At 47.1% G+C, this 13,841-nt stretch overlaps 1 protein-coding gene and 1 long non-coding RNA gene across 6 annotated transcripts; one reads left to right on the top strand and one right to left on the bottom strand.

Annotated features, from left to right (window-relative positions):
* Positions 1-547: 547 nt before the first annotated feature.
* LOC140601965 (uncharacterized) lies at positions 548-2,334 on the bottom strand. The gene is made up of 2 exons (XR_012005022.1): positions 1,241-2,334; positions 548-1,124 (listed from the first exon to the last, which is right to left on the bottom strand). It is a non-coding gene; the product is annotated as an uncharacterized lncRNA (long non-coding RNA).
* On the top strand, positions 1,155-13,806 carry NRBP1 (nuclear receptor binding protein 1). Of its 5 annotated transcripts, none has more exons than XM_072771445.1 (19): positions 1,155-2,955; positions 5,926-6,155; positions 6,321-6,443; positions 6,635-6,736; positions 7,179-7,268; positions 7,422-7,462; positions 7,836-7,930; positions 8,419-8,442; positions 9,418-9,501; positions 9,685-9,743; positions 9,877-9,975; positions 11,428-11,560; positions 11,738-11,843; positions 12,199-12,249; positions 12,347-12,482; positions 12,660-12,713; positions 12,804-12,867; positions 13,123-13,178; positions 13,255-13,806. In XM_072771445.1, exons 1-19 carry the CDS (start codon positions 2,784-2,786, stop codon positions 13,357-13,359), a joined length of 1,824 nt encoding a protein of 607 aa, XP_072627546.1. In that variant the 5' UTR covers positions 1,155-2,783; the 3' UTR covers positions 13,360-13,806. The 5 variants fall into 5 exon arrangements, with proteins under 5 accessions (XP_072627546.1, XP_072627545.1, XP_072627550.1 ...); XM_072771449.1 differs by lacking the exon at positions 1,155-2,955 and adding an exon at positions 3,420-3,561; XM_072771446.1 differs by lacking the exon at positions 1,155-2,955 and adding an exon at positions 3,585-3,764.
* The last annotated feature ends 35 nt before the right edge of the window (positions 13,807-13,841 follow it).

The following is a 13,841-nucleotide window of genomic DNA, read 5'->3' as shown; positions in this document are numbered from 1 at the left end:
CACATACTGTGCTCAGCAAGGATCCTGATACGGAGCTCAATCCCACGACCCTGAGATCATGTCCTGAGTTGAAATCAAGAGTTGGATGCTTTTTATTTTCTTTTTAATTTTTTATGATAGTCACAGAGAGAGAGAGAGAGAGAGAGAGAGGCAGAGACACAGGCAGAGGGAGAAGCAAGCTCCATGCAGGGAGCCCGATGTGGGACTCGATCCCCGGCCTCCAGGATGGCGCCCGGGGCCAAAGGCAGGCGCTAAACCGCTGCACCACCCAGGGATCCCAAGAGTTGGATGCTTAACTGATTAAGCCACTCAAGTGCCTCTAAACCCTAACATACTTTTTTTTTTTTTTTTAAGTTTTATTTACTCTTGAGAGAACAGAGAGAAGCAGAAACATAGGCAGAGGGAGAAGCAGACTCCCTGAGGGGAGCCCGATGTGGGACTTGGTCCAGGGGCCCCCAGACCATGCCCTGAGTCCAAGGCAGATGCTCAACCACTGAGCCGGCCAGGTGTCCCCTTTACATACTCTTGATATTGTTATTTGATATCTTTTTTTTTTTAATTTTTATTTATTTATGATAGTCACAGAGAGAGAGAGAGGCAGAGACACAGGCAGAGGGAGAAGCAGGCTCCATGCACCGGGAGCCTGATGTGGGATTCGATCCCGGGTCTCCAGGATCGCGCCCTGGGCCAAAGGCAGGCGCAAAACCACTGTGCCACCCAGGGATCCCTGATATCTTTTTGAAGAGTAACTTGGCAATATCCATTCAAGTTAAAATGTTCTTAGCTCCTGACTTAGCAATTCTACTTATATAACCGTATAAAAATAATTTTCACAAGCAGGCAAAGATATGTGCAAGACTTTACTTCAGCTTTACTTATAATAATAAATGTTGGAAATAACCCTGATGCCCCCTGGTAGTTAGTAAGTAAACGCTGGACAATGGAATACTTCACAGTGGCTAAAAGATTAAAATAGTGCTATATGAGGGGATCCGTGGGTGGCTCAGTGGTTTAGCGCCTGCCCTCAGCCCAGGGCGTGATCCTGGAGTCCCGCATCGGGCTTCCTGCTTCCTGCATGGCACCTGCTTCTCCCTCTGCCTGTGTCTCTCATGAATAAATAAAATCTTAAAAAAAAAGAAAAACAAGGAGTAATTTGAAAAAGATTATGTATTATCAGCTTGCTTTCATTTTAAATTATATACACATATATTAATACATGCACAGAAAAATGGATACATACATCAAAATCTTAATTCTTCTGTTGAAATAGGATTACAAGAGATTTTCACATTCTATAGCAATTGTTAATTCACAATATTCCATAGGATTCCTGTAAGGATTAAATGAGTTAATATGTCATAAGGCAATTGAAACAGTGGACCATAGCACATAGAAGATATTACATAAATATTTTTGAAATATTGTTTACAATAAATTTTATTAAAGCAGGATAAAATGAGGTGGCGAAAATGCAGTGTTTGAGCTGTTTAAACATGAAAAGTTAGAAATAAAATGAGAGCTGGAGGACGCCAATGGGTCCTCTATGCATATTTGAAAGAAGGAGTTAGTTAAAAAGGAAAGGTTAATAATGATAAGGTCCAAACAGAAGAGAATGGGAAACTATAATAATATTAACTGATATTTAATGAATGTTTATAGGGGAGCAGGTGCCCCAATTGCCTTGGAGCCCACAAGGAGAAAGGGTTAACCTGGAGAAAGGGAGAAACAACCTTCCTTTGAAGATTAGAACAAAAAGATTTTTAACTTCAGTCTTTTGAAATTATATGCTAAATTTAGGGGACAAATTCATTTCCTAAATATCCAAAACAAGATCCATAACTTTCATCAGATTTCTAAAAGAATGTGTGAGCCCTCTGAAACGTAAAAGAATCAAGGATGAAAGATTGGTTGCAAAAGTATTTTGAGATGAAGAGATAAGAAAACGAGAGGGCTTTTGCCATATATTCTTCTTTACATTAGTTAAGAGGATTAAGAGATACCCTTTAAGGACAGTGAAATTTAGTGATTATCGCATTGCCAAGTTCTGAAAACCGATTCATCCTCCTCCCTTCAAAATACACGTCTAATGGCAGAGCGAATTTCTACCGCTCAGGCTCAGCGTTTAGTTTTCGCAGACCAATGGGCTCACCCCGGATCTTTCCCTTTCACTTCCTTGAAGTCAATCCAAATTCTTTCCAAACATCTTTTCAAGGAAGCCTTTGATAAATCTTACTGTTTGGATGCTAGATTTGGCTCCTATCAACTTTTGGTGAATAGCCTTAATGCCTCTGATTTCGTTTTTTGCATGTGTCAGTTAGCCTTTCAATTTCTTATACGGATCAAACGAGTCATCTGTGAAAACCTCCTGCAAAGTTTTGGCAAAGGTCGGTGCTATGCAATTTTCAGGATACGTTCAGGAAAAATTTTAAGCTGAAGAACTGGTGTCCTGCGCAGTCTCGCCCCTTACAAATAATGAAAGTGGGTGGGCGCTCCTCCCGGTGTGAGGCTACGTCTTTCGCTCCTTTTGTCTTTTAGTCGGAACAGAACTGTCATGGCGCCTTCAAGAGGAGACGGAAGGCCTTCCTTTCGCCCGGCGGACTCATCGGGGGCACCTGGACTGGACGGAGGGGTGGACAGTGAGACCAACCCCAGCCGAGACCCAACACACCGATGCCTCCGAGAGGTCTCAACCGGACAGGCTCAAGGGGAGGAGACCGGCTTGGAGACTATGGCAGCGAGCGGCCGTCTTCCCGGGGCACCGCCCACCTTGGCCGCCCCATCCAATGGCAACCCAACGGCAGTGCGGCACCGCCCATCTGTTGGTCGGGACGCCGCGAGGGCGGGGCCCGCAGTTCGGTTGCGCTGCGGAGCGCAGCTGTGAGGGAGTCTCTCTGGTCCGCGGCCCCGAACCCGAGCTGGAGCTGAAGCGCAGGCTGCGGGGAGCGGAGTCGGGAGGTGAGCGCCGAGGGGAGGGAGCGGGAGGGACGGGTTCGGCGACCGGACAGAAGGGTCGGCTTCCGCGGCCCGACGCGCCGGGACCCCGGCAGGCGGGTGTCTGGAGGCTGCTCTGCTCGCTCGGCGGCCCGAGGCCCGGCCCGCCGGAGCCCAGGGGCCGCCCCGGCCCCACAGTCTCGGCCGGGCCCTCCCGGCCTGCCCTGAGTGGCGGCCACCCGGAATTCTGCCGGCGCGGGGCGCGGGGCGCGGGGCGCGAGGCCCTGGCGTTCGTGTCGAACTGGGGCTGACGAGAGGCGGGGCCGGCCGCGGGGGCGGGGGCGGCGGTGGCGGGCCCCGCGGCCTGCGGAAGCGCAGCGTCGGGGCCGCGCCTGCTGGCGGAGGCCGGCGCGCCGACAGCGCGGGGGCGTGGCCTGCGCCCCTGACGGCGCCGCGGGGCTGGCCTTTGATGAGGTGGCGGCGGCTGGCTCCCGGGCCTGCGGGACCCGCGGCGCTCGCAAGCAGACGGCGGGCAGGGGACCTGTTGGAGCGTGAGGCCGTTCCCTGCGCTTGCTTTGACGTCTGACCACACAACCCTGTGGGTCCCGGAGGCCCTGTGGTCGGCTCGGGGTGAGGGCAGCCCAGAGGCCTGTGGCCTGCGAGCTGTTGCTGAGGAGTTGAAATGCAGAGGGGCTGCAGTCCAGTAAATGAAAGTCTCCGAGAAAAACTTTGCGCGACGATCTACCTACACTGCTCAGAAGTGAACACAGTATTCTCGGGGTGGCTGGAAGCGGCGAGGAGATTCCCTTGTAGGGGCGTGAATGGCCTTTTCCGTATGTGATCTCTTAAACCTCTGAACGACCCTGAGAAGAAAACCCCAGCGTTGCAAAGGTTTCTTCATCGGGAGGGGAAGTGCTAGGGCATCTTGGGCAGTGCCTTGGTTTTGCCTGCTGGGGAAAGATTGGGGAGGGAGAAAACAAGGACACGGCTGTGACTGGTAAAGGTTTGGCTTCTTTTGTGGTGCTTTACTGTGGATTGTCTGTGACCTGGGTCAAGAGGTTTCCTTAGAATCCATTGGCTACAGGCTTCCTGTATCGGAGCTCCAGTGGTATTTACTATTGTCATCTAGCTGGAATTTTTACTTAGCTGTTCAGATTCAAGATGCATTCTATAAATATAGCTGCTCTAGAAAGTAATCCCTATGAACTTTCTTACCATTTTCTTAGTTGCTTTTCAGGGGGGAAGAAAAAGGAAAGTGATCTCTAACTGGTGTTCTGGTACATTACTAAGACAGCTTTCTTGTCTGGTTGAATAAAGTCTATGATAGGCAGGACCTAGATAATAACAGGCAAAGAATATCTTGCCAGATTTTCTCTGTAGTGCTTTATGGTTATCTGGTATTTACTAGAATGTCATCTTAATAAGAATCTGATTTGGGTTAAACATAGTGTAAATTGGGGGTGGAGATTGGCAGAAGGGAGTATCCAGGAGTTCTAAAATAAGAGCTTTTTGAAAGATTGTTGTTGATCAGAGGCTTCTGTATTCTGAATTTAGAGGAGGAAGTCTACTTTCCAGAATGTCACTTTCATATGGAGCACTCCTTTGAGCCCAGCACACACAGATTTCAGCTCCGTCATAGCCTTTGTTCTTAGAGAGATGGAATAACATTCAGTGGTTGTCCTGCAACTGTCTGGATAAGTTAGCGACATTTAGCTTGTGAGAATTCTTTTTCTTCCAAATAGCCATGTGCCTTAAAAAAATATTGTACTATATAGTATTTTTTCTTGTAACTGCTGTATTTTGAGTTATTTGTTCTTTTTAAAAATTTTTTTGTTTTAAAGATTTTACTCATTTATTTGAGAGAGAGTGAGCTTGAGCAGGGGAAGTGGGAGCCAGACTCGGGGCTCAATCCCAAGATCATGTCCTGAGCTGAAGGAAGATGCTTAACAGACTGAGCCAACCCGGCACTCCTTGAGTTATTTGTTTATGAGGGAATATCTCTGTCAGATCTGGTATCCCCGAGGGTGGAGCCTTTGAGCTGTTTGGATGAAATGAAAGCTGGAAGCTGAAAGTTCTAGATTTGTTTAAATTTGTGGTTCCATAAATGTGGGCATCTCATTTATTTTATTCACTATTTTATCTCTGGTACCTAGCCCAGTGCTTGGCCTACAGTAAGTGCTTAATAAATATTTGTTGAATGAGTGAATGAAAAAAAAATGTTGCTAACCAATACCCATTTGCACACTCACATCACAGGGGAGGTGAGGGCATCAGGGATGAAGTCACTAACCACTGCCAGTTACCTGGCCCAAGGGTATCCTCAGCATGGACTAGTAGACTTGATCTATGTGTAGGAGGGATGGATAGCAAATGCCAGAATTCTAGTGGAATAAATTAGCTTGAGGGTTTCATCTGGATAAATTGGCTGAGAGTGCTACAGGTCCAGACTTAGGGCTGAATCAGTGAAAGATTTTGGGGTCTAGAGTCATCTGAATAGGGCCGTGTAGCTTAGTTCTTGAACACATAAAGGCAGGTGAAGTTTTAAAGGAAGATTGTTGGGTGAGTATTGCTGAGAAGGAATGGTGTCTGTCCCTGATTTGGCTGTTCATTTGAACCTGAAAAATGGGAGTTATATTGTCATAAATCTTAGGTTTGCCACTCCTCATGGGTCATCTTCAACCACGATAGCTTCACTTCTCTAGACTAAGAAGTAGTTAATGTTTCAATGTTCAGACAGAATTAATTTGATTTTGGATTTAAAGGAAACAAGGGAGACCGATGTTTTGTTTTGTTTTTTAACCCCAGATGAGGTTATTAGGATTAAGCATGGAGCCCAACATGGGGCTTGAACTCATGACCCTGAGATCAAGACCTGAGCTGAGATCAAGAGTTGGATGCTTAACTGAGCCACCCAAGTGCCCCAGGATTAAATCTTTATAGATCTATCCTGACCCTTTCTGCCTTCTTCCTTCATCCTTGCCCCAACCAATACAGGCCTGAGTGTTCGTTCCAGCATGTCGGAGGGGGAGTCCCAGACAGTAGTCAGCAGTGGCTCAGACCCAAAGGTAGAATCCTCATCCTCAGCTCCTGGCCTGACATCAGTGTCACCTCCTGTGACCTCCACCACCTCAGCTGCTTCCCCAGAGGAAGAAGAAGAAAGTGAAGATGAGTCTGAGATCTTGGAAGAGTCACCATGTGGACGCTGGCAGAAGAGGCGGGAGGAGGTAAAGTGATGGTAGTGTCACTCTGGGGGGAGTGGAAAGGGAAAGTCTCAAAGGGTCACACCAAACTTTAACAGATCAGAGCCTAGGAGAGGATGATCATTTGGAGTATTAAAATGGTTTATACGATAACTTTAGTAATTCCTTTCCATTTGGATTTCTTCTCAGGTGAATCAACGGAATGTACCAGGTATTGACAGTGCATACCTGGCCATGGATACAGAGGAGGGTGTAGAGGTTGTGTGGAATGAGGTCCAGTTCTCTGAGCGCAAGAACTACAAGCTGCAGGAGGTAGGTAATGGTGAAAGAATGTAGCCCGTAGGGTATTAGAATGCAGGCGTTAAAGAGAAATTGGTGTTGAGAAGCTGATTAGGAGGAGAGGATGTTGGGGTTAGATTATTTCTGGGGAGGGATAGGGAATGGCTTTTCAGGATTACAGTAATTTCTGAACCTTGTTATCCCACTCTCTCTCCTGCCCTCAGGAAAAAGTCCGTGCTGTGTTTGATAATCTGATTCAGTTGGAACATCTCAACATTGTTAAGTTTCATAAGTATTGGGCTGACATTAAAGAGAACAAGGCCAGGGTAAGAACTTTTTCTTAAGCTTACTGCAAAGAGACTAGCTACATTTATTGTTCTTTTTACATTCAGAGATGAAAATAGATAGTTTTGAAACAAAACTGGAATCAGCTATTGTGGAGGTGAGAGTAGGGCTTTGCCTACTATGATCTATGATGCCTTTTGTTTGGTTATGGACGGGGCAGAAATGAGCAAACTTTTGTTTCCTTTCCATAGCTCTTATTGTTCAGTAGGGTTTTTTCTTTCTTTTTTTTTTTTTTTTTCTGTTTGTTTGTTTGTTTGGTTTTGTCCTGTTAAATCTAAGGAAGTGTTGCTAACAACAAAAGGAGGGAAACTTAAAATAATCACCACCACCAGGTTTCAGATCTAATATATATCTGGTATATGTGTCAACAGATAGGGAATCATTCCTACTCTAAGGTTTTATTTGAGTGTTTTGCCTCTCCAGGTTATTTTTATCACAGAATACATGTCATCTGGGAGTCTTAAGCAATTTCTGAAGAAGACCAAAAAGAATCACAAGACTATGAATGAAAAGGTATGAAGGGAGAGCAGACAAAGCTTTAGGCTAGTTTGGGTGTTTTAAAAAGATTATATTAATCATGAAGCTAAGCAGGAAGGGATGGAGGAAAACTAGTTGGAGGGTTAAGAGAAGGGATTACTGCTGACCCTTTGACTACACTGTTTCCAGGCTTGGAAGCGCTGGTGCACGCAAATCCTCTCTGCCCTTAGGTAAGTAGGATCTGGTTAGTGTTTTTCCCCTGATTTAGTTTCTGGTTTAGTTCCTCCAAAGAGATTTTAAGGCACTACTCTGCTGTTTTTTTCTGCCTCAGCCCACTTTTTTTTGAGTCCTCTACTGTCAAGATTAGGCCCCTATGGTCTTTTAAAGGGTCCATTGTAATGCCCTAACCACAATACTATCTCCCACCTCTTTCTCCTAGTGCTTATCCAGCTATTTAACTCATCAGGCATAATGGAGATTCAGAGTGTGGGGATTATCTTTGTGGTGACCAGCAGGAGACCAGGCCCTTGCTCCTCTTAACCCTTGGGTTCCCCCTGCCCTTAATTTCCCAGTGGCCCCTCTAACAGCCCAGTGCCCCCACAGCTACCTGCACTCCTGTGACCCCCCCATCATCCATGGGAACCTGACCTGTGACACCATCTTCATCCAGCACAACGGACTCATCAAGATTGGCTCTGGTGAGGGGAGGGAGAGGTTCTGGGCAGGGGAGCCTCGGGAATTTGGGAACCATGGGGGTAAGATGAAAGGAGTGGGAGAGTAGAGCAAAATTCTGAGGTGTGGGCTGGTGGTAAGAGATAGGACTCTGCTAGGGGTCATTCATAGGGAGAGGCCAGTCAATTAGGGGGTAGGGTCTAATCTTAAACATTTTTTTTTGGAGGGAAGTGGGTTAATCCAGAGATCTTGGTAGGACGTTGGGAAAGGGCAAGAGATGGGTCTAAGGTCTGACTTGAGCCCCTGTGGCCAGACCCTACGCAAGGAGGTTCCAGGCTGTGTCTGCTGTGAGTGCTTTCATTTGCCGTGTATCTGTGTGCAGTGTATAACGTTTCTGTGTGCTGTGTTTGTGTGTGGTTTGTGTGTCCATTTGTCTGGGGCTTGGCTGCTCCATCGCTCACAACTTTTCTCTGTTTTCCTCCCTCCCGCTTACGGGCTGCTCTGTTCCCAACAGTCTTTCATAGGATTTTTGCTAATGGTGAGAGCTCCCTGTTGCCCCACTTGGGGCTCTGTTTGTGCTCCCTCTGCTCCTCTTTGCGGCTGCCCAGTGCATGCAGTCGTGGGAGCAAGCCCCGTTCCCCTACCTTCCCTGCCTACTTATGCCTGCTTGGCTTCTCCCTACCAGCCCTCCACCTGCTTGCCCTTCCATAATTTGCTTGTTTCCTGTGGATTGTGCCTGGCCGGCCATTTATGTCCTGGATTCTTATTTCCCTTCATCATCAGGCTGGTTCCCTAAATCATACTGTGCTCCCAGACACTCTGTGATTCGTAGTCATTGTTTATGATCTGAGTGAGTCCAAATTGGGCCCGGCCCTGGTTCCTCGTTCAGGCCTGTGGCAGGAATGTTGAGGAATAAGAGAGTAGAGGAGGAGTTTCACATTTTGGTGGATTAAACATGAGAATGATTCAAGGGTGTTGGTTCAGCTTTGAGCTGTTTTGAGTTTCAGTCAGCAAAGTTGGGTGAGAAGGAGGCTGTCTAGTTGGTTGTATTGTTAATCCTTCTTACTCTTTTTTATCCAAGTTTCTGAGATCTTTAAATTGTCCCAGGTTAGGAAGGGCTGCCTATGTTTTTATGCTAATTTGCAGGTGTCTGAAAGAACTAGACCAAACATTTTCATGTGACAGGGATTAGATATTCTTGAGTTTGGGGGAAGGTTTTCCTTAGCCTCCATTGCTGCTTGGCCAGCCCAAGGCTCCCATATACCTATTAGTTTAGTGTGGTATGTTTGTTGTTACTGAGTTAGGGACCTTAAGTGAGAAGCGCTAGACCCAAGAAAGGGGAAGTAGGTGGTGTTCATGTTTAGTTTGTGGTTCAAGATAAGAAGAGGACAGGTTTGCACTTTCAGTGTTAAGAGTCTTCAGGAGAGAATTTGGCTTTTGGGGAACCTCTCTCTGGAGTGAGACTATGCTTTGTTGATGGTGGTCAGATTGTGGGTATCTCCCCTACTCCCAGTGGCTCCTGACACTATCAACAATCATGTGAAGACTTGTCGGGAAGAGCAGAAGAACCTACACTTCTTTGCACCGGAGTATGGAGGTGAGGCACCTCAGTTTCTCTGCCCTCTCTGTTCCCCAGGTTTCCACCTTATAACCTGAGGCCCAGAGGTAATAGAACTGAAACTTCTAGTTTCTGCTGGCATACAAAAAGTTTTTAAAAGGCATTTCTGCCACCCTCTGCCCCTATCCTCTGATTCACCAAAGGCTTCTCTGTTTTCCCTAGAGGTCACTAATGTGACAACAGCAGTAGACATCTACTCCTTTGGCATGTGTGCACTGGAGGTGAGGAAACCACAAGCAGTGGTGATAGAAAGGGATCAGATTATAAGATGGGAGGGGAGGCCAACTAAGGTCTTGAGGGAGTGATTCTGGAGCACTGAAATTCTGAAGTCTTTTCTGTTCCCCCTCACTGCAGATGGCAGTGCTGGAGATTCAGGGCAATGGAGAGTCCTCATATGTGCCACAGGAAGCTATCAGCAGTGCCATCCAGCTTCTAGAAGACCCATTACAGAGGGTAATAATCTTTTGGGTCACTCTATCAGCAGTTTGAAATGTCTTGAGGTTTTTCTTCCTTTTTACTTGGAATATGCTGTCTTCTAAGAGTCAGAGAACAGAAAGCAGAAAGGACAGGCAAAAGCAGTGAATATTTAAATATTTTCCTAGGTGGTGCCTACCTTGTTTTTTGTATACACACACAGGTTAAGGGTTTAAGATGGGTAGTATTGAGGGTAAAGGTTGTATATTAATATAGGTGTATCTGTGTCAAGGTAAATAATTTAATGGTTACCTCAAGGTAATTGGTATATGCTATCAGACAACCATCTTGATATTTTTATTTTATTTTATTTTATTTTATTTTATTTATTTATTTATTTATTTATTTATTTTTAATATTTTATTAATTTACTCATGAGAGACACACACAGAGAGTCAGAGACACAGGCAGAGGGAGAAGCAGGCTCCATGCAGGGAGCCTGACGTGGGACTCGATCCCAGGTTTCCAGGATCACACCCTGGGCTGAAGGCGGTGCTAAACCGCTGAGCCACCCGGGCTGCCCCCATCTTGATATTTTTAAACAAACTGATGAGTTTGAATTAAATCCATCACTTAGGGTTTCGTATGCGTGTGTTTGTTTGTGTGTGTGTGTGTGTGTATGTATGTTGTATGTATGTATGTTTTAGGAGGGGAAAGTGCCTTGAAATAACAAACTAAGATTTAAAGGATGTAGCTTTATGAATCAGTAGGTAGATTATAGTTAAGTAAAGGCTGGACAGGAAGGTCTGAACAAGAATAGTTTGTAACTCATTAGATAGTGTTACAGCTCAGTTAGTGCGGAGTAAATTTCTGGTTCTGTGTGTTAGGTTGGAGCATTCAAGTGACAGATTAGGCATATGACCTTGGCCTTTGAGTTTGTAAGGAGGAAAAGAAAAGCCCGTTAATCGTCATGGCCTACAGGAAGTGGGAAGGGTAGGCCGTGTGTGTAGAGGAAGCTTGGGGAAAGCCAGTGAATTTAATAAATGATTGTAGGAGACAAAGGAAATTGTGGTAGTAGGCTTGAGAAATAAAAAGATGGTGAGTACTATTGAGCACAACAGATAGGTTTGGAAACAGAGAGGTGAACTTTGGTGAGAGAGAGGAAGGTAAGGTAGGCAGTGAGTGGGCTTATAAAGCAGAGAAGTAGAAAATCAGGAAAAAGAATTCGTAAGTTTGAATAGAAAAAAAAAAAGTTTATGGTTGGATAGTAGAAAAACCATTAAAACCAGAAAACCAGTGAACAGCACCTTCCATGTTATACCTCAGCATCTTCAGAGCCCTTTCAAATACATGTAGCAGTTTGTTCCCTCAACTGGTGCTGATCACCTAGTATGTAGGCCTGTGCTAAGTATGATGAGTGATGAAGTAGCACGATGAGTGCAGTGGCCTGGTTGCCAGATGCCTACTCTCCTTCCTTGTTCCCTTTTCTAGGAGTTCATTCAAAAGTGCCTGCATTCTGAGCCTGCTCGCAGACCAACAGCCAGAGAACTTCTTTTCCACCCAGCACTGTTTGAAGTGCCCTCGCTCAAACTCCTTGCTGCCCACTGCATTGTGGGACACCAACGTGAGTCTTCTTGGCCCTACTAGGAATTTTCTTCCCATCTGGAGCCTTAATAACTATCACTGGCATGCTCTCTTCCCTCTTCCATTTCCAAAGGAGTTCTTTACCCCCCAGGACCCCTGGGCTTTCCATGACATTAATCTATCTCTCCATAACTTCCCATCTTATCATGCCCTCTAGACATGATCCCTGAGAATGCTCTGGAGGAGATCACCAAAAACATGGATACCAGTGCTGTACTGGCTGAAATCCCTGCAGGACCAGGAAGAGAACCAGTTCAGACTTTGTGAGTAACTGAGAGGGTCTGAAAGGGACAGATTTGTCACTACCATCGAAGGTTCTGTCAACTGTCCATTCTTTGGGAATTGTTTTTTTTTTTTTTTTTTTTTTAATTTTTATTTTTTTATTTATTTATGATAGTTACAGAGAGAGAGAGAGGCAGAGACACAGGCAGAGGGAGAAGCAGGCTCCATGCACCGGGAGCCCGATGTGGGATTCGATCCCGGGTCTCCAGGATCGCGCCCTGGGCCAAAGGCAGGCGCTAAACCGCTGCGCCACCCAGGGATCCCTCTTTGGGAATTGTTGAATCTGTTTTGTTTATTTCCTTTCTTTTTATATGCTTTCTCTCTTTTCTTCTGCAGGTACTCTCAGTCACCAGCTCTGGAATTGGATAAATTCCTTGAAGATGTCAGGTGAGAGAAGGTCGAGAGGAAAGGCTTGCTGGAGGAAGCAGGGTGGGTGTTCTAAGGCATTCAAAGAGCCTGTGTGACCTGTCTGACCTCCCTCTAGGAATGGGATCTACCCCTTGACAGCCTTTGGGCTACCTCGGCCCCAGCAGCCACAGCAGGAGGAGGTGACATCACCTGTTGTGCCCCCCTCTGTCAAGACTCCAACACCCGAACCAGCTGAGGTGGAGACCCGCAAGGTGGGGCTCTGCGGGGGTGGAGGTCTCTGGTCATGGTGTTGGGAAGAAGAGGACACGTCAAATAAGGCTTTGTCCTTCAGAGAAAAGAATGTTCCTGTGGACTGGAAAGTATTCCAGCTGTTGGCTTTTTATGGCCTAGTGTCTCTTGTCATGACCCTCTGTGTGCCCTCTCCCTAGGTGGTGCTGATGCAGTGCAACATTGAGTCCGTGGAGGAGGGTGTCAAACACCATGTAAGGCTCAGGGCTAGGGCTGCATGGGGCTAGGTGGCTGGGGGTGGGGGGAGAAGAGGAGCCTCATTTTCTGACCATCCTATTCTCCAGCTGACACTTCTTCTGAAGCTGGAAGACAAACTCAACCGGCACCTGAGCTGTGACCTGATGCCAAGTGAGTCTCTCCTTTCCCTCAGAGGATGAGAGCCCGTGAGCCTTATCTGTGAGGAACATTCTTAGGGGTGGGGAAGAAGGCTACAAGGCAGCAACACATCGACGCACAAAGAACGAATATCTTAGCTCCTAAAACTGGAGGGCAGTTTTGCTTGTTTCGTTCTTTCGCAGTGAGGCTGACCCAACCAGGGCTGTTGGAAGGGCTCTGGGCCCCTGACTCCCACACTTTGCTCACCGTCTCCCTTTTCTCTGTCAGATGAGAACATCCCCGAGTTGGCAGCTGAGCTGGTGCAGCTGGGCTTCATTAGCGAGGTGAGCTTTCTGCCTTCAGCTGCTCTGGCTGCTGCATTCTCCTCTTGCCCTGTCTCACCCAGCTCTTCTCCTCCAGGCTGACCAGAGCCGACTGACTTCTCTGCTAGAGGAGACCCTGAACAAGTTCAATTTTGCCAGGAACAGCACCCTCAACTCAGCCGCTGTCACCGTCTCCTCTTAGAGCTCACCCGGGCCAGGCCCCTAATCAGAGCTGCAGCCGTCACTAGACGCGCCCGCAGCCTTCCTGCCTCTCCCCCCCAGTCAGTATTACCCTGTGAAGCCCCTTCTCTCCTTTATTATTCAGGAGGGCTTTGGGGCTCCCTGGTTCTGGGCATCACCCTCCCCTTCCCCTTCTCTTCCTCCCCTCTGCACTTTGTTTACTTGTTTTGCACAGACGTGGGCCTGGGCCTTCTCAGCAGCCGCCTTCTAGTTGGGGGCTAGTAGCTGATCTGCCGGCTCCCGCCCAGCCTGTGTGGAAAGGAGGCCCACGGGCACTGGGGGAGCTGAATTCTACAATCCCGCTGGGGCGGACGGGGCGGGAGAGAAGGGTGGTGCTGCAGTGGTGGCCCTGGGGGGCCATTCGATTCGCCTCAGTTGCTGCTGTAATAAAAGTCTACTTTTTGCTAAAGCGTCCCGTGTGTGTGTTTGCGCGCCTTCCCCGCT

This window comes from Canis lupus, chromosome 12 (genome assembly GCF_048164855.1).
Source record: "Canis lupus baileyi chromosome 12, mCanLup2.hap1, whole genome shotgun sequence".
NCBI lineage: Eukaryota > Metazoa > Chordata > Mammalia > Carnivora > Canidae > Canis > Canis lupus.
This window is presented reverse-complemented; position numbering and strand designations above follow the sequence as displayed.